Source organism: Crocodylus siamensis, chromosome 5, assembly GCF_052110815.1.
Source record: "Crocodylus siamensis isolate JL-2025a chromosome 5, ASM5211081v1, whole genome shotgun sequence".
Lineage (NCBI taxonomy): Eukaryota > Metazoa > Chordata > Crocodylia > Crocodylidae > Crocodylus > Crocodylus siamensis.
The window spans coordinates 123,284,324-123,306,976 of record NC_143399.1 but is presented as its reverse complement, the minus strand read 5'-3'; the positions used below and the strand labels follow the sequence as shown (position 1 = coordinate 123,306,976).

Here is a 22,653-nt window from a genome sequence, read left to right as displayed (position 1 = left end):
TTATTTCTTTAAGTTACAATTCTTGAACTTTTTTTTTCCTGATTCTAGTTGCCTTTTTTTAAATAGCATTTTGTTCATCTTGACTTGTCCCATTCTGCAACTCCAAACCATTATCACCATATTTTTGCCCTCTTTTTGCCATCCATAAGAATTCAGTTGTCTATTTCACATGTTGATTTTTGAGAAACTGAAATTGAACATCTTTCTTACTATTTCATACAAGGGCTTCAGGAAACTGTTTCCATGCATTTTATAATTTTCCTAGAGAATTAAACTTCTGTAAAATGTAGCCTTGATGAAATTAGGAGCCAGGTGTGAAGTACTAGTTGCAGATTTCAAGTTCTGTGCATAGAATATTGCACATATATTCTGTTAAAAGATGAGATATTTTAATGTAAGAAAATAGTTTCTGTGTTTATAGATCTTTTAGTGCATATTTAAAATATTTCTAAGTCAGGATCTTAGTCTTTTTTAAAAATAGAACTGACAGTGTTTCATGAGGCTTATAGTGATGTTCTGTAATTTTGTACCCTTTGTAATAATCATAGAATCATAGAAAATTAGGGTTGGAAGGGACCTCAGGAAGTCATCTAGTCAAACCCCCCTGTTTTAAATATTTTAATTATATAAATTTATGTAGACTTTCAAATTGCCTATTTTAAAAGCTTGTATCATGCAATGGTATTATTTCAAAACACCAGTATACAGTTGGCTAAATTTACAAATTAGGAAGCTATTTGCCTGAGCAGAGAAAATGCCAAGGTAGAAATATGCTTACATTTAAAGGTTTTTGTCCAAGGGTAATTACCAGTTAGGGTATTTTTGGTCTGCTTTGTTTGCATCAGCTTAACCAGTAATACTATAAAGTGATACAGTAATTTAAATAACATTTTCCCTTTTGGATGCTTAGATTTGGTAGAGCTAAAAGGCTAATAAGTAGAAAATATTTCCTAATGTGTTTACTTCCAGTAATAGAACTAGCTTTCTCACAAGTACTTTAGCATTATTTTATTTAGTATATCCATTTTAATATTAAAAAATGTCTGATGTGGCTAACCTATCTTGGGAAGAAATAAGGTGATGTTTTTGTACCATACAGTAATGACACGCTTTCTTTTAATCTCAAAAGTTTTCAATGTGGTAGAATATCACTACTGTTTACATAAAAAGATGTTTTAAAAATTGAAACATTTCAGGTTTGACTTGAAGGTTCAGAAATAAGGACTGTGGCAGAACTTTAAGCAGAACTGTTTTGGCTGGCTGATTTTCAGGATAAACCTCAAAGAAATAATTATTCAATGAAAATACATTTTATTTTAACTTTGCTTCCTTGTAAATAGGTAAAGGAATGCTTCATTCATTAGAAACTTTGAAACTGACTCCTATTTAGTGTTATAAAATCCAATGTAATGTTGTAAGATGGATCAATGTGACCTGATTAACTAAAGTGCATGGGAAAATGACCATTTGGAATAGATTTGTTAAGAAAAGTTTTAAATTCCAGGACAAGAACTAATTTGTTTTCCATGAATCCCTTGGGAATACTTGTAAAACCAGATGATAGGATACAGTTGGACTCTAACTGTGAATGACACTAGTTTACAGTTGTTTTCTGGATCTCTTCCAGATGTTGCTGCTTTCTGCAGATTTGACCATGTATGGACACACAGTCATTTAGGTTCTAAAAGAAACTAGCTGCATGGCAGGTTTTTAATATTGATCTTCAACTAGTTTCTCTTATCAAAAGAATGAACATGCTTGAAGTGGGCAGGGTTTGACTGTTCCAGTTTCATGTATAGATGTCAGTGTTCCACATTTCAGGAACATAGTTATACAGACCCTAAATGCAAAGGGGTCTACAAGTTTATCCACTCTAGCCTCTTCCACATATCACAAGCCACATCACTTTCCCTTCCCCTCTCCCTCCCCAATGCTTTATAACTTTTTTGTTTTTCAGAGTTAAAGGGCTTATTGAGGTTAACAGTTGCTGAGGTTTCCTTGGCAGCAAGGATTTTTATAATTTTTTTGTGAGACTCTTTCAAATGAGAGAGAGAACACAAGTTAGAGAACTCTCTCAATATCTTATTTAGGGACAACTTTTTAATTTTACTTAATACTTTCTTTGAACTTTTTTTGCCTTCAAGGCTTATTTTTAAATTAACTTTATCCATTTGTTAGAATATCTCACTTCTTTACACCATGATGCCAGTCCTTGCAATTTCTTACAACATATTTCAGGTGTGGTGCAGAACAGTGTATTGTCATTTGCACTTAAACAGGTGTTAAAAACTGTTGTGAAATATTTATATGACCCATCCCTTAAAAGCATGAACCTTTTAATTATGGCAGAAGGCCCATCCAAGCAGTAACTGGTCAGAAGGCTTGCTCAAGTAGTAAGATGGAGATTTCTATCATGCTTGTTACTGAGGTTTCTTGAAAGTGGTAATCCCCTGAAAAGTTCTACTAAAGAGCTAGGGACAGACATTACACATAAACTAGTTTGTGATCAGAAACTGGTTTAAACTTAGAACAGATGTTCAGTGCACATAAACCAGTTTGAAAATGGCTGAAACCGATTCGAGATAAACTTGGCTGAATGTAGTATATCAGACTTAACTGATTTGTCTCAAACCAATTTACACAATATCTGTCCCAGATGCCTTGCTAGTTTAAGATAAGCCAGGCACCCCCAGCATCCTTGGCATGCTCTCTGGGCTGGGCGGGGCTCTTTGCTCCACAGCAGGGCTCGCCCCTCCCTTCTGCTCCCTGGCTGGAGCTTCCGCAGAAACTGCAGCCACAGCAGGGTCTGCCTAGTTTTTCCCTGACCTACTCCCCACTTGCTGCTTAAGCAGGAATCCCTCCCTCCCTCCCTCCCTCCAGTCTCCCACAGCATGGACCGCAGCCCTATGGAGCCTAGACATGTGGTATGCTTGCTAATGCCAAGAGGTGTCTCTGTGGTGTTTCCAATTTCACTGGGACAGGCGGACAGAATAGTGACCACTTAGGGCTTTTTGGAGCTAATCAACAGGTCAGCTGGTAAGCTGTTTAAGAAGAGTTTAAACTAATGGAGCAAGGCTGTTGTTTTGCTGTTGGGGTGATAAACAATGTTATCACCCCCCCCCCCCACCGCTGGCTTGCTTGCCTGTCAGTTTGCTGCAGACAATATAAAGAAGCAGGGAGAGGGAAATTGAAAAGCTCTGTATCATTAGCAGATGAATGCACAACAACCCCCCCCCCTTTGCCTGAGTGTGCTAGCAGGGGGATGGGGCTGGCAACACTTGTGCCCCTTTAGCAGCCAGTAGGGGAAAGCCTGGGATGGTGCAGACAAACCTTCCTAATTAGAGGTTCTGCCTGGGCCTGGCTGTGCCCTCCTTCAGCTCAGGACTGTACAAGGGAAGGGAGGGCTGCTGTACCACCCCCTGGCTTCTAGCATGAGCCACTGCAGACATGTACCTGAATTTCCTCAGTCCAGAGAGAGTTTGTCGAGTTACCAAACAGTTCAGCTTTTTGTATTCCAAAGACTATCTTAATACTACAGCATCACATACTTTATACACAAGACAAATGTTCATTATCCCTGTGAGACAGACAGTGTGTATTTAAAACCTGATACTAGTAGAATTCTTTTTTTTACTTTCATTAAAATGGGTGTTGTCATAGTTTTGTTACAACTATTAAGAATTTATACCCTTTGAATCTTATAGGTTGAACAGGCAAAGGTTTTAATCAAAGAAGGCGGTGTTCAGTTACTACTAACAATAGTTGACACACCAGGATTTGGAGATGCAGTTGATAATAGTAATTGGTAAGAAATTACCTTATATTCTATCAAAGTATTTTTGAATGGTGGTGTCTTCTTTGAGATCTTTCAGTACCCTAACTCATTTTAAGATACCAGTATTTCAGTTTAAGCTGGAAGGTAATCTTTTTTAAAAAATGAGCAAACTTTAAAATTGTCATTTCCCCTGGTATCTGTAGACTTTATTTTGAGGTCTGGGTCTCCTGTTGCTATTTGTAATAGGTTAAAACACTTTCACCATTTCTCTAATTAAAAAAAACTAAAGCCAGCAGAATCTTTAGGTCTTTTGCATAATTATAACTATGATGTCACAAGATTTATAATCCTTTAGCAGCCTTTAAAGAGTATCCCTTAAATGTTCAATTTAATACTACTATGCTGTTAAGTGTTCAATTTAATACTGTTAGAGTAGATAATTGTGTGTTAGAAGATTTTCCAGTAGCCATGCAGATTTATGGTTTACAGCTATGTTGCTTATTTTGAATGATCATTTAAAAAGTAACCCTTCATTCTTTTTCATTGCGTTTCCATTATATACTATCTAAAGTGTTTTTTAGTTTTATATTGAGCTGTTTTGTAGTTCTGTGCGCAGTGCACATAATTGCAGTTTGAAATCTTGTTGACTTCAGGGACAACTCTTGACCTAGCTTTCTAGGTCTCAGGAGTCTACTAGTTGCCCTTCTAATAGCTTCATTACTTGAAAGCTTTTCAGCAATATTTGTGTAGTTCAATACTGACTTTTTAAATCTGTCTCTTTGACAGATATTTTAGCAGAAAGTGGCATATATTTTTGGGACAGCTATTATGTAAATCACAAACTACTTTTTTATTGGGTGTGTGAGGTAACTTAATATTTTTATTTATGTACACTCTACAGTTGGCAGCCTGTTATTGACTACATTGACAGTAAGTTTGAAGACTACCTGAATGCAGAATCTCGTGTCAACCGACGTCAGATGCCAGACAATAGGGTGCAGTGTTGTTTATACTTCATTGCTCCTTCAGGACATGGGTCAGTAATTTACTGTTTTAATGTGTCTCTTTCTTTTAACTTTATCTGAAATACATATCCAGACTCTGACATTCCTCAGATATGCAAAGCTCCAGATCAGGATTTTTTCAGCATATGGACTACAGGCCATGTTTAATTTCATACACTAATTTAATTTGGCTTGTCAAACGCTAGATAACCAGACTGGTAATAAATCAATGTCAGGAAGCAGGAACACACAACAGTTACCAAGAAAAATGTTGACATTTGTTAACAGGTATATTTTTCATTTCTTTAATACCACTTTGTGTTTCAATTATTTCTTGCATTGCAATGACTTATTAAAAACTTGAGCTATAGAAGATGGTTCTTCAATTCGACCAGTCATTTTTTTTCTTTGTTTGAAATTAATGATAAACAGAAGGGGGGAAAAAAGAATGTGCACTAATATTAAAGTATTTTTGGCTTTCTGTAATTAAACTAGGACCAATTTAGTTTTGGGTCTGATATAAAAATCTTGCTCTAGTTCACAGTTAACACTATGCCAGTTCCCACACCTTCAACTTGTGTTTAACTTGGTGAGACCTCTCTCTAGTGGGGGACCGAGAGAATTGCATTTTTTTTTAAGTGTACTAAATCTAGGTCATGTTATATTTGAAATCAAGGTTACACAGCAATTTATTATAGTATTACTGCTTTGGTTTGTGGAAGATATTTTTTCTTGCCTGATAAATTTATATCTTGCAAACCAGAAAGAGGAGAAAAACTAGCTTTTATGTTGCACTATAGATGAAGCATATGAAGACATTTTGAGGGACAGAGAGAGTTCTGAGGAGTATTTATTTGGCAGTGGAGAATACTAGCTGTGAGCCGCTCAGAGCCCTACTTTGGTTTCCGACTGTGCCATCAAAATTGTGGACTGGAGTCATTGTTATTATTGGAAAGTAAATTAACCTTTTTTGGTCATTGCTCTCTAACCCCTTTACAGTAGTTTTTTGTAGAAAACCTGTTGATCTTTATGCTACAGAAACTTGATAGCTGTTCCCATATACAGTTTTGCTTTCAAGTGTGAAAGCTTGAAGCTGAAACTTTTTTTGTGTTGAATAAGGCTACAGTTAACTAAAGTAAAAATTATAGAAATCATTTAGATAAATCCTACCTCGTCTTGATTGAAAGTGATGGGCTAGATTCTAAAAGGTATTTCAGGCAGCTTGGGTTGAAACTGGGAGCATAGGCATCTGAATACCTTTTATTTATTTTTATTTGGCCTTTCCTTCTCAAATTGTTAACTTGTTTCTGTCCATTATTGGTTACCAGTGGGAGTTTTGCTATCAATGGGAAGTGTGTTTTTAAAAAAAAGCATAAATTTAGAAGCAAATGTGAAAACAAGTGCTTCAGGTATCCAAAAAAATGGATGCCGTTTTAGCTTGCAGGATTAAAGGCTAAAGTAATATTTATCTGCTTGAAGGCGTATGCCTCACAATGACTAAATAAACTAGCATTCTTGGGGAAGAAATTATAAAGTTGACCTAAGTAATTTGAGTTCCATTCCTTAATGGAATAAACAGCCCCAAAATACTGTTGAATTCGGGAGGATAAATTTCAGAGAGATTAAAATAGTTGAAGCCTATTTATCTTTTATTTCCTGTTTTAGGATACTATCTTGTCTCCTAAAGAACATTACTTGCTTCCGACTTGGTTTTTATGGTGTTGCAGCCTCTCATCTGGTTTCCTGTGCTTACAGTAGCTCATATAGCTGTCACTATCAAGTGGAATGCATCTGTCTCTTTCTGAATAGTACAACGTCATTTGCAGTGTGTAAAAGCATTTGTAGACTATGTCTCTTTCCTTTTGCCTTTTTGTTTTGTTTTTTATTGAAAACTTAACCTAAGTGCACTTGCATGAAAAAAAAAATTAAACCCAAGATAGAATGCCAGCCCATGAAAGATAAGCAGAAGGAGAGCTAGTTTCTTCCATCACTGTCTTTTCAATCAGTACCATCAGAAATCTTGACAAACTAAGTAATCTTTACAGCATTTTCTAGAGCAGGGATAAGCAAACCTCAGCACACATGCCAGAGTATTAGGGGTGTGCGAAATGAGCCATTTTCAATTCTGATTCGGCCTGAAATGGGGACAGTGTTTTGATTTGTTGATTCGGATCACTGTCGCCAATTCTGTTTGGCCAAATCTGAAGATTCGATGCTGATTCAGAGAATTGGCCATAGACACAGCTTTAAATGTTTTTTCTACATACTACAAGGTACCAGGCACAAGTGAACACTGTGATAGTGGGGTGGATGGCATGCCCCACAGAAGGCCCCCTGTGTGTTTGGTGCTGAACTCAGAAGTGGACTGGAAGTACTTCTGGTTCACTTTTGGGTCCTCTGAGCATGTGAGGGACCCCACGTTCCCCCTGCTCGGCAGTCGGCTGCAGGGGGACCCTAGGTGCCCCCCAGACCCAGGAGGCACCAGTTGTTGATCCAGGGAGCTGTGGGAGGGGGGTCCCCACACTCTCCACAGCAGATTCAGGTGTACTTCTGGTTCATCTCTGGGGTCCACTGTTGAGCACGCTAGGAACCCCCCCGCACTTCCGTGGGATGCTCCACCTGCCCCAGCATCTCAGCATTCAAGAGCTACCTGGTACCGTAAGGTATGTAGAAAAAGATTTAAAGCTGTGTCTGTGTCCAAATCATCGACTATCTCCGAATTGATTCGGGGGGGGTTCCAGTTCAATTTGGAAAGATTAAAGGGACTCCTGATTCAATTTGGATTCGGAGATTCGGCTGCCGAATCGAGCCAAAACTCTGCTGAATCAAATAGGCAACCGAAGCTTTGCACAGCCCTACAGAGCATGGCAAGTGAAGGAAGCCATTTTGCTTAGCATGATACAGCCAGCCCAGGCTTTGGGCAGGCTCCTGCTGCTGGCCACTGGCAGCAGGGAGGCTGCAGGCAGCTATGCTGGGGTCTGTGGAGCCCTGCCAGCTGCAGGTGCACACATGCCTCAGTGGACAGCAGGGAAGAGACTAGGGCTGCACTGCCACGCAGGGATTGGGTCACTCATGTCTCCTATACCATCTCCCCCTGGCATGCCAACTGCCTCTGACAAATTGAGGTTGCAGGGTTTTTGGCACTGTGCCCAAAAATGTTGCCAACCCCTGTTGTTGAGTTTAACAGATAGTCAATCCTAACCTAAAAGGATAAGATTAAGTTTTCTGGTCTGCATCTGTCATACAAAACTCAGTTTCATCAGCGTCTCGCTTCCAAAAAATGGCGTTGATAGCTTGAGTAATTTTAATGGTTAGTTGTTGATGACTGCAGTTGCAAATGTCTTTTTTAGTGCGTTTCTCTCACGTTCATTTTTTGTGCTTGGGTTTTTGGGGATAAACCTGTTAAGTTGGACTCTTAGCCAAATGGGCTTTTAAATTTTGGTACGTTTTCAATATTCATTGATTTTTGTTTAATGGAAATTTAATTTTAATGATGTTTTTCTACTGCATTTTTTAACACTAGCTGCTATTTATAAAAGTTTGCATGTGGAACTAAACAACTTTCCGCAACAGTTTTTCTGTGGACTAAAGCAGAGAGTCCTTAATCTTTTCCGAGTACTTCAGGTTCTTACAGTGTTTTACAGTATTTTAGTCATCACTAGCATGTCTGATGATAGCACTGACAAAATGAGGTTTCTGTATTTGCCTTGGAAATAAACAGCCTTCATTTCTCATAGATAAAAAATTACAAGGCAAGTCTAAACAGCCTTTCTCTGGTTTGAAACCAGTTTGGTTGCAGTGTATGTGAAGAAAATTGAACGCGATTCTTGGTAGACCTGTTTATACATTTGACTGTTCTTACTAATTAATTTGACTTCACACTCTAGGGTTTGTCCCTCTAAAGCAGTGGTTCTCAACCTTTTTAGACTCAACTTCCGTGAATTGTGGCACTCGGTTTCAAAATTTGATATAGACTTATTACAGTGTTTACCTCCTTGCAGAGGGGCCAGCCAAGAACAGCCTGAGCCTGCCCTTATCTACCCATCTTCTCACACCTCATTTATCTCCTCATGCTTCTTGAGGCACCCCTCCAGAGGATCTCTCATTACCCCAGGTCTCCTGGACCCTGATTGAGAATCCCTGTTCTGGAGAGAATTGAGTGTGGGTTTGTTTGTTTTTTTGATGGAATGAAGAAGCTTGTACTACCCTAGCTAATACTGTGTTTATTCAGCCTATAAGCAATCATTTTCCAGATCTGACAATCTGTTCCCCAAATATCCTTAACTAAATTTAATTTTGGGAGAGGAATTTAAACTACTGATACAGTTGCAACTAGATCTCTTGACCACTATTTGGTCAAATTCCAGTATGCTGCTCATATTTGAGCTTGTTTACTGAAACCATAGATGTACATCTAATGCAAATCTGGTTAATGCATCCTTCCAAGATGCATTCAGGTAGTGTGCTTGACTTCTGATTTTATTTTTGTCCTAATGTCTCAGTTCTCTATTTTTTAAAAATACCTTAATATTGAAACATCAAAGCACAGACTGAAGGAAAATGGATATTAACCTGTATCATAATACCAGACTGTTGTTCTTTGAAAAATCATTCAGCTGAAGAATTTGATACTGTATTCTTGATACTTGACTTCTATCAGCCTTCACTTTTGCACTGCTAAAACTAACTCAGTTGCAATTTGTCAGGAAATGGTTGTAACTGGAAAAATATATATATTTAACCATTACATTTTTCTCCTCATATTCCACATAAAAGTAGAGGACCACTAATGCCCAATGCTAGTACTTTGGTCAAGAACAGGCTTAGATTCTGAGCTCTGCAAATTCTGCCAACATCCATTAAGAAAAGGAGCCATTCATTTCAGTTGCTCTATCTCAGCCCTTGGATGGACTGTAGGAATAGCCTTGAGAAGTCAAGGCCAAGGGAAAAAAACTGTAATTTTAGTTTTGTCAGTGTCTGTGTATCTCATTTTATAGATACACATGTGTGTTTACAGTTAACTGAAAAGGGCCAGTTCTCTATCTCCCTGTGTGCGTGTGTATTGGCCTTTTTCAGTTGCATTAGTTTATTGAAAGACTATCAAAGGGGTCATTTGAACTGGAAGACTCTTACTGTTTGGTATTAAAAAAATCAGATTCTGGATAACAAGACTAGTTTCTTAGTGTGCTGTCTTTCCTCAACTGGTCTCACTTAGGTGCTTCAGAATACATTTAAAATGCTTTAACAAATATTTTTCCATCAGATGTTCTTAAAGGTTTGGAGTTAAAGGCTAAGGTTATCCAATAAATTCTGTAATTTTGCATGCCAATGGTAGGCAATTTTTAGAAAATAATTTTATATTGTATATGGTGGTCCAGGAAATATGTGAAAGGCAAAATTGTTGTTTTCATTGTGCATTGCATTTGATACCTTGTCTAAGTCTATCCTAATCGTGCAGCTAGTGCAAAATAATTTTAGCAGGTTTATAATTTGATTGGATGAGCTTGTTGGTGGTATTCATAAATTTCTGCCACAATAACATTTAAGAATGAATGCATGGTGCACGGTGAGATAAGACAGACAGCTTTTGGAGTTGGGTTGGGCTGAGCTTCTGTACAAAGGGAATCACTTCATAGATATATCTAGCTAGAAGAGACATGCTAGCCAGTAAATTAGCTAATTGGTTGTGTCCAAGCCAGTAACAAGATAATCTCTTTGTGATTACCAGTCTCTGTGTTGGTGTTGGCACAAGTCATGGGGTGGTCATGGAAATGAATGAAAATCAGTGTGATGTAGTAAATTACCTTCTTGCTTTACATTTGCCAGGTTTTTTTGCTTGAGCCAATGGGGTTCCAGGATTTGAATAAGCAATGATATTTTTAAAGTTCTATTTGAAGCTATTTGGTAAAACCAGAGTGCATAAATGCACATCTTGTAATTGGCCTTCTGGTATCTAACTCCTCAAAGAATTAACTTTAAGTTATTTTACAAAGAATATAATTGATTACTTTAAAATTTATAGACTTGGACTTTCAGATCCCTTTAATCTGCTTTTCTGTAGCATTGTCAGGAAAGCTGCAGCCCATATGTTGCACATACAAAAATATGCAGTTGAATTCCAGTTTATCCTTTTTTGTGGCTCCAGAATTTCTGTTAGATCCCTGAACTGAAAAATATCTAAGACTACCATTTCTAATGTCTGTTCTTCCAGTAAGTCATTGCTTTACAGAATGAGGAGCAGAACCCTCTGTAGTGGGGACAAAGGATTAGTACATTTAGATAGGTGGGCTTTCAGTTCTACATGATAAAATTGAAGAGTTTGATGTTTTTTGGATGTCCCTCATGGGAAAACACTGCTTCCAAAAATTTAGGAAATACTAAAACAAACTATGAAAGTAACTTTCTAGGGAGTCGATGTTTAGTATGTAGCTTGTCTCTGACAGCGCTTTTCTTTATCTTTATTTTTTTTAAATAGCATCAAGCTTTGCATCATGTCTAGGCCAGCATGAGGAATATAATTTAACATTTTTCTGGTAGGGGAGCTCTTTTTATATACATGTCTAGAAGTCAAATAATGGAGAAACACTTGATGACTGTAATGAGGTGAAGGGATCGGGGGCAGAAACCCAGCTGCAGAGGGGTTAAAAAGATAATAGCCTGTGCAAGAACCAGTTCAGTAAAGAACAAAGAAATTAAAGATGTATAGCATTTATGTACACAGAAGCATGACTTTCATTCAGAAATTTTATTATAAAATAAAGGCTGAAGTCACCTACTTGTCAAGGCAGTCTTTCCAGCGCCCAATATCTTAGTGAAAGGCTTTTTATTTTATTTTTGTATGTTTCTATTTGGCAAATAGCTTCCATGGAGGTGAAAAAAGCATTTTCTGTGGTCTGTGAGCTGTGTTAGGATTGTTGTTTTCAGTTGTTCCATAGGTGAAGGCGTGTCATGTAGGTTTCACAGCTCCTATTTTGAGAAGAGTTTGTAAACAAATGAGCACAATTTTCTGAGATGTGATCTTCCTCACATATAAGTGAGGACAGAAAATGAACTTTTCTACTTCAACACTGGCTCCTACCAGCTGAGTTAATGGGCATCTCCATTGGGCACCAGTATTAGGGCTTGGTCTTTCTTACAGACCAACTGCAGGAAGGGTCTTGTGATCACATATGTGAATAGACTTAACTTCCAGTCAACAGAGTAGCAGTGTGTTGTTCTTTTAATGACATTAACTTACGGCATGTTAACAGAGTTCTTATAGGAGATGCAAACAGTGAATTTCGTCCTAAACTAGGTGCCGCCAGTAAATCTCTTGAGTTATGTGGACAGCATAATATCTTTTATTAACAAGTTTTTGCTTAAATAATTATTTTGCAAGGTTTTGCTTTTGTTTTTCAGACTTAAACCTTTGGATATTGAGTTTATGAAGCGCTTGCATGAAAAAGTGAATATCATTCCACTTATTGCCAAAGCAGACACACTTACACCAGAGGAATGCCAACAGTTTAAGAAACAGGTTAGTTATTTACAGCCTTGCTTAATTTATGGCATAGGTTTCCATGGAGGTTTAACTTTTCATACAGTGAAGATTAAACCCTGAAGCAACACCCTGAAACAGAAGAACGGAGTCATTTTCTGTCTCCTTAATAGTGCAGCTGGAAGGATTAACAGAGCAGCCACAGGTTTTTGCTCCCCCCCATATTATAGCTGCCTGTTTTCCCTGAAGAAATATGATATTTCTTCACATTTTCAAGGAAAGATATTTTTTTCCCCCCATGTTGGCTTTCAAAAACAAGGCGAGTGTCTTATCTAGGGAGGTGTGGTCTGTGAGAGAATATGGTATTATGCTGCATTTCCATGGCTTGGAGTGTACACTTCCTTCTTCCTTTCCCCTTTATGTAGAAATCTGTTGTTGCTTTATCCTGAAATTTTCACCACACTTGCAAACACTTACATACTGTGCCTACCACTGGCTAGTCACAAACTAAGATCTGTTGAGCTTAGTTGGATGGTGATACTGCTTCAACCTGACCTGGGTTACCAGCAAGAGTAGCAGTGGGAAGAAGCTCTTTTTGTGATTATCTTTTTGGATCAGCAGTATAGTGCAGAGAAATGTTGGACAAAGTTTTGGGCACAAAGCGGTGTTAAGGGTACTTTGCACCCGAAAGCTGTATCCAACAGGATTGAACTTATTGGATCAACCAACTTTTGAGCCCAAAGCACCTTTTACACAGCTTTATGTCCAAAAGCCTGTTCAACATCTCTCCAGAATTTATAATTGGCCCAATAAAAGAAATCTGCCCTCCCTCCTTGCATAATAGGTCTCTTTTCTCTTTTCCATATTCTGGAACGTCTCAGCTACAGCAACATTCCAACCCTAGACGGAATAGTTATGGTAGGAACTTGAATCTTTGAATTAAGATAAGTGAAACTTAAACATACTTGACACTTCCTGAAAATAATCTAGGGTCTTTCAAAATGCTATGAGATTTTGGCTCTTCAGTTCAAGCTGTAATTAAAATTCAGATCTCGAGGTGCTAAGAATTAATTTAAAGGGCTATGATGGGATTACAGAAGTCAGATTAGAAACCAGTCAACTCACCAGTAAAATGGGGGGGAGGAGAGGAGAGAGGAGGAAGAGGAACCAACTTACGGCAAGAAGTAAAATAATGACAAGGCAGTAAAGCATGCACTAACTGTTTCCTTGTTGGTTTGTTAATTGTTTTTTTTAGTAACCTAACATTTTCACCTTTTAGATAATGAAAGAAATCCAAGAGCACAAAATTAAAATATATGAATTTCCAGAAACAGATGATGAAGAAGAAAACAAAATTGTTAAAAAGATAAAGGTAGATAATTATTGCATTTTGAAATGCACTCTTCCTAACTAAATGGCTTCCACTTTTTTTTCTTTTTTTGAGATGCCCAATGTTAATTTTGAAACTGCATGTACAGTTCATAATAGCTTTCTTCTAGTCTTGTATCAAACTTATTTAGAGAGCTATTACTTTGGTGGGGAAAAGAATTATTAAATTTGGAGCTAGGAAGACCTGTCGTTTTCACAAGGTAAGCAAAACAAGTAGCTCAAATAAAAGTTATTTTGGTGAAAACCTTTCAAACTTGGAGGGAACAAAGCAGAGTTAAAGCTAAGGGGAAGATGTGTCTGAAGGTTTAACTTGTAAGCTCCTTTTAGATATTTTTCTCTCTTGGGGTTTTGGTCGCTGGTATATAAATGTGAGTTTTTCTGCTTCCCCTAAGAATGAGAACCTGAAATTACCATCTTTGATGGAGAACAACTAAAAAGTTATGGCTATAAGAGCTAGTCAAAATAACAGATCATAGTAGTCGATGGAAATACATAATTGCTATAGAGGTTGATAAACATTCAGTGGTAATATAAATTCGTGCATAATGATTGGCTGGCAGCTACTGTTTTTAATTAACTTCTATATTGTACAGTTTATAAATACCTCATTTTGTAAATCTCTGTAAGAAATTATCATAATTCAGAGAATTTCAGAAGTGGCTACATCATGATAAAATTGGTTAAGTATCAGTAATAGTGGAAGTGTTATTTCATTTTGGAAGGACTGTACAATAAAGACTAACTTTTATCCTAGATCAGGCTTACACTAGAAATGTACTGCTGTTGAAAAGCAATACTTTACTTTGTAGGATCGTTTACCTCTTGCTGTGGTAGGCAGTAACACAATCATTGAAGTCAATGGCAAGAGAGTCAGAGGAAGGCAGTATCCTTGGGGTGTTGCAGAAGGTAAGGATTTTTCTTATTTGTAGCACTGTTGTTCCATGCATGTATTAGGAACTACTACAACATACATAGTTGTAATAACTTTTTTGCTTTTATACTATTGGAGGGGATTTCTTTCATAATATGAAAAACAAGGAGTATGATTTTATTTTTTTTCTCCAATTGAGTGTGGGAGTGAGGAGTACAGCCTCTGAATTGGAACTTCCTATACCTTGAATGTTGGAAGCTGCAAGTTTGAGAGAAACAGTGGTGGGGGGAAAAAACCCTAGTCATACCCAGTTCACTCTCCTTTCAAGTATCCACTCTCTCCCACTGTGTGACCCAAGATAACTGGGCAAAATTGGACCCAGAATCTGACCCAGTAAATGACAGTTCTTATATTCTTCTACAGTACTATATAAAAATGTATTCTTTGCATCAAAATATTTATTATTTGATGCATTTCCACCAGAAGATTTAAGAAACCTTGCTAATTTTTTTCTGAGGTAGCTTGTGTAAAAGTCTCATTTGCCAGCTTTAGAACAAATTGTATTTGCTTATGAAGGTTCATGGAGGGTTCTCCCAGCAGGAACTGTAATTAGACTGCAGCATATACTTTAATTTTAATTCATACTTTGTTGTACATAAAACAAGCTGATGCTCAAAGTTCATCCTTTACAGGTACTTGTGATGCTTCTATTTTGTCAGTATTTAATTTGTTCAATAAATCATCTGGATTTTTTTTAAATTTTCCTAAATGCTTGGTTCCAGGAGTTTTCCTGTTAGGGATGCTACTGTACCCATTTAGAGTAAATGCATTTTTTTGTTTGTTTGTTTTCATCAGAGTATATATAATATATTTTTTCCTGTTTAACTTCAAGGTTAAGCATATTTGAGGTTATTTCACAATGAAACACATGCTTCAATTTAACAGGTCAAATGCTAGTCTACATTTGTAACATTTCATTAAAATTAAATATTTTTATTGCAAGTAGAAAAACAATGGTTTACTGCTTTAGATGTTAGAAGATCAGATTTTCTTCAACATAATTATTTAATGCTATTTACCTGCTACGTGTATTACATGAAAAATCAAGCATGCACAAAGACTAAAACACTGCCTTTGCCTTTGCTAAGTAATACTGTTCTGAAGGCTTATTCTGTGCCTGGTGTCATTGCAACCTATTTGAAACAACCATCCCTAACTCTTCCTAGATAACTCTTCCTGTGTTATCACTGTGAACTGTATAGCGAATGAAAATAAGCTATTAAAAAAGACAAAAATATAGCTAACTGCAAGGCAATGTGATGTAAGACTAAATAACTGAAGAGCACTGTGCATGTAAATAGTTTTAAAGGAAATGCTATAGCTCTTTGAAGTACATGTGACAGGAAATGGGGTTTGGCATAAAGTAAAAAGCAGCTGCACAGCATTTAAGGCTCTTGCTTTAGCATTTTGAAATATACAAATTTACTTTCAGACAAACATATTTATTAATGTCATTTGATGCTCTCATCTCTGAGACTTGTCATTCAGCTACAGAAAACCTTGATCTGTTTCACAAGACCACACCACCTGTTTCTAGAATGATCAGAGAACTAATGTTATCCTGGGAGCATGATTTCATATAATACATAAATGGACCGTCATAGCAGGAACTTGTAAATTCCATTCTGTGTCATAAAATAACCACAGATTAAAGAAGTTGAATGGAATAACATACTGAATTTGCCCTTTGTGTTAACTTCTTTGCTCTCTGTAATTCCTTGTCATGCTCCCATCCCCCTTTTTCTTTTGGGGACTTCCTACAACCTGCTACTCCTTCCTCTCCTATTCAAGGGACTTTGTGCATGCCTTTTGTAACTACTCATTTGTTTATAACATTAGACCCCTTTAAATTTGTCCATCAACTTCATTTGGAAAGTGCTGCTCACTTTCTCCACTATACTCACTAATTGCATGCTGTTGCGCAGTCAGTGCATTTAAGTGGTAGGATGAACAACATCTGTTTTGTTGGTGTGGTTGTAAAGTTCTTACACAAGTTGAGTTATCAATACAGACTGGTTAGTATGGTCTTTGAGCAGCATAGAAGCACTTCCCTTGTGGCAGGAATTAGCAAAATAATTGTGTTTTTTATTTAGTTAGTTATTTAGTTTATTTTACTCACGAGATAGTTTTGCTCTACTTGCTGTGGACTGCAGTTTGTCACTGTGGCTATGGCCACAGGTACACTTGGCTGGTATAACACATAATATTCCTATACTGGCAAAAGAGTTCTAGCAATGAGCATGGTCTGGCATAAAAGGTATAAAACTTTAAGAAAGATACAGGATTCTAAATAGGAATTGAAAAGAAATACATGGGAGATGCTAGCAAATATCTTCTCTGTGTTTGACATTTAAGATACTGATGTCTCAGTATACATTTACTTTTATTTCTGCAGTTGAAAACGGTGAGCACTGTGACTTCACGATTCTAAGAAACATGTTAATAAGGTAAGTGGCTTATAAGCAATATTATGCATAGCTTTTGTAAAGGGTTTTAGTTGAATATCAGAGAGAATGGAAGCTACAGTCTCTCTTAACATAGGCTGTCTTTAAAAAAATAAAATGAAATAAAATACAAATATTCAAGTGCTTGTTTTCCCATACATGTATAGTCTATAATATAAAATTATATAGAAATTCCTTTTACAGGAGTATGTATACTTCCAGCACCCAAGTTGCAGAATTGTTGTAGTAGTCCCTGTAAGTATGGCCCATGCCTCCAATTCCAAGATATGAAAGCTAAGAGAGCTACCCTGCCCTTCCTCAGTTCCTCCTTGCTGCTTGTATTTCAAGTGAGAGTTTCATCTGTTGCCTATAGTTTATGACCAGTAATGTATACACAAATGTATTCTTTTAAAACATAAACATGTTTATGGGGAAGAATATTATTGTTTTCTTGACCTCACTCACAGGTTTCATCTGACACCTTACTCTAGTGCAAAATACTCAAGGCTTCAGTATAGCCCCTCTTGTGAGGATGTTATGCACATAAGTGATATGGGTGCTAAAGAGTTTTAGTTTGTCTTGGGGAAAAGAATATGTAAAAGAAAAATGCAACACCTGCAAGTTTTTCAGAAAAGAAGCCCAATCTTTCAAATGATTTAATGGAAAAATGATTGTGGACCATTTCTGAACCCGAGTACCCAAACAATGAAACACAGGACTTTCTCTCCTAAAAGGATTGTCAGTACCTTTTCCACATTGGCTGCATTCTGAGACAAGGTGTCATTCCCCTTAACTTGAACTTTTCTCTGAGGGATTCAAGCCTCCTCCTTTGTACCGAAAGAGAGGCTTTCAAATCCTCAGATCCTTCATCCAGTACTTGAAAAGGTTATACCATGCACTATCTAGGTTCCAGCCTGACTGGTGTGTGTGTGTGTGTGTGTGGGGGGGGGGGGTATGCCCCGCCCCCCTGCTTCCCCCGCCCCAGAACTGGTTTTGTAAGTCATTCAGATTTTCATATTTATGAAGTCTGCTGACATCTTACTCTTGATTTGACAGAACTCACATGCAGGACCTGAAGGATGTCACTAACAATGTACATTATGAGAACTACAGGAGCAGAAAACTGGCAGCTGTTACATACAATGGAGTGGACAACAACAAAAACAAAGGGCAGCTAACAAAGTAAGTGCTCATTAAGGTTGCATAGCCCTTTTGATTCACCATTATATTTTTTTTTGTTTTGTTTTCAGTCATTTGCCCCAATTACTAAAGGCTAGTCTGAATACAGTCGTCTGAATGCTTACTTAATTAAAATGTAGGTTTTAGGCTTATTGAGTTGACACAGGTTTGTACAATCCTAACTGACCTCAGTTAAGCTTAGGCAGCTTTGGCTTGTAGACAAGCCATAAGTTTAATGCTTCAACTCTGCATCTTGTTTCAAACATCACCATGACTATTTGTTTAGATGTCAGGGCTTCTGTTTCCTGGTACTTATTGCCAGTGGCATTTATTTATGCTTTGGACCTGCATGCTCAGTATATTTTGAAGAACAGGTGAATTCATTTATCATTGTGCTTTGTACCTTTTAAAACTAATGCACTTTTTTTCTCCTAATCTTCTTTAGGGGTTATTGATCTCTCTCATTTGGCAGGAGGGTTGTAATTCTGCATTTTTATGGGGGGTAATTTTTTTTAACTCTCCATACCTTTTAAGATGTAGGAGCAAATACGGTATTACAACTCAAAGAAGCCTGGCAGCAAAGCATTTTCCTCAGCATGATTCCATTTACTTCCTCAGCATGGCCACTCACTTCCAACCCACAGCCTGCCATCCCCCCACAAATGCCCTGTCCCCTCCCCCTGCAGTAGCAGAGCTCATGGGGATGGGGGCTGGCTGTAGGCTTGGGGCTCCCCATCCTGCTCTGCACTGGTGGTGCAGACTTGTGCCCCCACTACTGCTGGGTGGGCAGGTGGTGCCTTGTCATGGTGGTGTGACTGGCATCAGGCTCCCAGTAGTGTCACTGAGCCTCTCCACCCTGCTCTGCTGCAAGGCCCTGTGGGGGGGAGGGCAGCAGGGCAAGGAACCCTGAGCCTGCAGCAGGTAAATCTGCATCTGCCCCCTCCCTGTGCACAAATCGTGGTGGGGGGGGCACATGCCCTCCTGCAGCCTCCTGGAACAAGTTGCCCATGGCTCCATCGTGCTCCCCCAGCTGGGCCCTGCATTCCTGCCCAGGCCCCATGAACTGGCCCAGCTGGGCAGTGTCTCCAGCCCTGCCCTACTTCCTCTCTCCCTCACCATGTGGGCCTCAACCTGCACCTCTACCCCCAGTAGACTTCCCTGGAGGGAGCTGCTCTTCTGGCTGCCATGTGCATGTGTATGTGTGCCCGTTCATGTGGCATCCTCTGCCTAATGTCCCTCCTCCCGCTCCCCCCTAGCCCCAAGCAGCCACTTGCAGGCTGGAAGTCTACCAGCCTGCAAGGGGAACTGACTGTTTCCTGCTTGCTTTTTTTTTGTGTCCTTTTTAAAGGAGAAAACCTGTGATTCTTTGCAAATCCTTTTTTATCATTGTGACCCCAAATGGGGTGGCAAACCCAAGGTTGGGAACTGCTGCATTAAACACTTTAGTTAGCTCTGTGGTAGCATGTTGCATGCCATTCTAATTAACTTTTTAAATTATCGAAAATGTGCATTTGCATTTATTCTCTCAGTTTTACAGCCTAGCTTGTGTGTTTTTAAGAGTTTAGATAGCAATATGCACTTCTAAAAATGTAAATATACACATAGGTAATGGCACCAATTATTTCAGATATGCTGTCGTAGCTATTAACTTTTGGTATCTGATCGTTAAAGTAGCTCAGGTTAGGTTAGTCATAAGTGATATACTTATTTCGTTGATTTACTAACACCTATGTTGGAATACCGTTCCAACGGCAATAATTCTATTCAGTACAGTTACAGCATTATACCTCTCTGTCAGTAAGTGATACTGCTGAACTAGGCACAGGCAAGTTGAAGTCTCTTAAATGACAGGAATGTGACTGTTTCATATTGGGGATTGAACAGGTATCACTTAACATGTTGATTGCTTGAAGATGGTTTTTTTGCTATAGCAGATCTTTTTCAGACTGGACATTTACTAGTAGTCACCTCAATCATCCATAGCTGAAGCAAATAAAGAATAACTTTAAGATAACTGACAGACTGAACCCTCAGTTTTGTTCAAAGAGATAAATAACAGCTTCTTGATGTTATTTTATTTACAGACAGCACATTCAGTCCTCCTCTGAGACGCAACCAAAAATTTGCTTGCAGATTTTGTAAATATTTCTTATATAGCTCACTTCCTGGGAAGAAGTCCCAACCTTTCACCACTTTCAGTCTCTTCCAAGTTTAGTCCTGCTCAGATTTCTACTGTCTTTTTTAATGGGGGTAGGCTGGGTTGTTTACTAGTAATGGGGTAAAAGAAAATTCCACAATAATTATTCATTGTGATTCAGATTTTTGGCTTTAAATTTTTACCATAACTTTACCATAGCCCACACTTTTGCTCTTTATTGCCTTATCCATTAATTTAAAGTTAAAACATCTATTTTATAAGTATTAGGGGGAAAAAGGTGTTTTAATCCAAGATGTATCAAAATGTAAGGGTCTAACTTTGCTCTCCCTGTGCCTGAAGAAGGGTGTCTATACCCAAAAGCTTGCAAAGAACAATCTTTCCAACTATTTAGGTGGTCTAATAAAAGATATCCCATTTACCCAAAGAACCTGGTCTGCCTATGTCCTTAGATCAACACAACTACAACCAGCAACCCTAAATTCTGCTTTTAGAGCTTATTCTTTAAAGCAAAAAGAGATTAAAAGCATATAGGGTATGTAGCTTTTATGAAACTACACTGAAGAATTCAATTTTCAATCGTTTTAAAGAAATAATTTTCATTATCTTGAGGACGCTTTTAAATGTGGTGTACAGAGCAGTACACCCAATTTGCATAAAGGAGAAAAGAGCTCATCTGTGGAGGGAGTCTTAGTCTTAGACTCTGAAGAAGTATATAATCTTACATCATCTGAAGTCAGCCATCCACTCAAGCATGTCACTGGCCATGGGATAAAAAAGATCAGTGAATTCTTCCTGGCTACCAGGTCCTACTAGGATACTTTAATCTTGCCTCTTGGAAGTTACGTAATGAAGCTTCAGAATTACTTCTGAAGGGCTTACAAATCAGTGAATGCAAATTTTCCATAAAAGATAAATTTTATTGAGGACTGTCCATCCCTTCTTGAGATTTTATTTCTACACTGGACCATGCTTAAGGGAGAAGGGTCTCAAGAGGAAAGTGTGTATTGGTTGAGGTATGGCTTTTTGCAAACTTTCTAAGTTTTAGCCTTGATTTCAGAGTGTCAATAACTACTACCCAGCTTTCTCAGTGGGGATGCTTTCAGAAGGCTTCTGTGTATAAGTAGCTATTCTCCTCTGAGTTGTATAATGCTCAAGAGAAAATGTTACTGAAGTCCTGTGGTCTTAAAGGATTGCCTTTAGTAGGAAAGTTCCACGTAAATCTTGTGTACCAGTTATTTTCAGTGTGCCTGTTAGGTTCTTTCTTCGTAGTCAGGTATAATAAACATCTATCCAGTATCCCTTTTGTACTGCAACTGAATGAAAAGTTCTGGGCTTCTTTCCAGCACTTTCTGCTTGTAATAGCTTTGCTAAGAATCCGATTCAGCTCTAAGGGAGGCCTATCTTGTCCCAACTTTGAATATCTTTTCCTTTAGAGATTTTATTTGGAAGAAAAAATTCTGCGTTCAGCTGCATTTGACTTGCTGGGAAATAATTACATTTTCCTGTGTTGGCTTCATAGAAAAAGAAGCCTTTTTTTCTTAGGATGAAGTTAGTTGGCAGTCAGGAGACTTGCTCTGGCAGAAGCCTAGCCAATTGTTTCACAACAGAAGTGTGTCAGAAATATGGTTTTTACCTTTGCTCTTGGCCCCAAACCTCTGAAATTTTTGGCAGATGCATAAACCAGATACTTGGAAAAGGAAGATCTTCATTTCTCTTTATACCTGTAGGAATCACTTTTTCTCACCATCATGTCTATCATATATTGGATTGATTTTGTTCCTCCCCATATCAGGAGACTTCCACCCAGGCATTGAACTGACCAAAAAGTGAAAAATTTCAGGAAACTTGCACAAGGAGTAAAAAAAACCAAACAAACTCTCAAGTACAAAGTTGTTGAGCCTGTTAGTAAAATCTCAAAAACCTTGCATTCATACTGCAAGATACAAGGATTTTTGTAGGTGATGATTTTATTAGACATGGTTGGGATAGACCAGGGGTGGCCAGAGTTACTCAGCCTGGAAGCCACATCTTTTCCTCCCCTGAAGTTCAAGGGCCTGGGGGAGTGGGAGGGCTCTGAGCGACCCGGAATGGAGGTGGATTTCTTTGCCCATGGGAAGCACACACCAGAGTAAGCAGCATGGATGCAACCCCCACCCTGGCAGCCCAGCACCTGAGCTGGCAGTCCTGGAGGGAGAAAAGGGGAGGACGGTGAGCTCAGGGGATGTTCCCCGTGGGGAAAGCTGGAGCAGTGGGAGGTACCGGGTTGCACTGTCCCCCAGCGCTGATTCAGGGAGAA

General features: G+C 38.3%; 1 protein-coding gene across 2 annotated transcripts in view; it reads left to right on the top strand.

Annotated features, from left to right (window-relative positions):
* The window catches only part of SEPTIN7 (septin 7), an 88,291-nt gene that overhangs the window by 50,430 nt on the left and 15,208 nt on the right, over positions 1–22,653 (top strand). For both annotated transcript variants that reach the window (XM_090050162.1, XM_090050161.1), the window contains exons 3-9: positions 3,705–3,805; positions 4,677–4,811; positions 12,178–12,295; positions 13,536–13,628; positions 14,455–14,551; positions 16,972–17,023; positions 18,077–18,202. In XM_090050162.1, the coding sequence (XP_089906288.1) occupies positions 3,705–3,805; positions 4,677–4,811; positions 12,178–12,295; positions 13,536–13,628; positions 14,455–14,551; positions 16,972–17,023; positions 18,077–18,202 (722 nt within the window). The remainder of the gene's footprint in view (positions 1–3,704; positions 3,806–4,676; positions 4,812–12,177; positions 12,296–13,535; positions 13,629–14,454; positions 14,552–16,971; positions 17,024–18,076; positions 18,203–22,653) is intronic.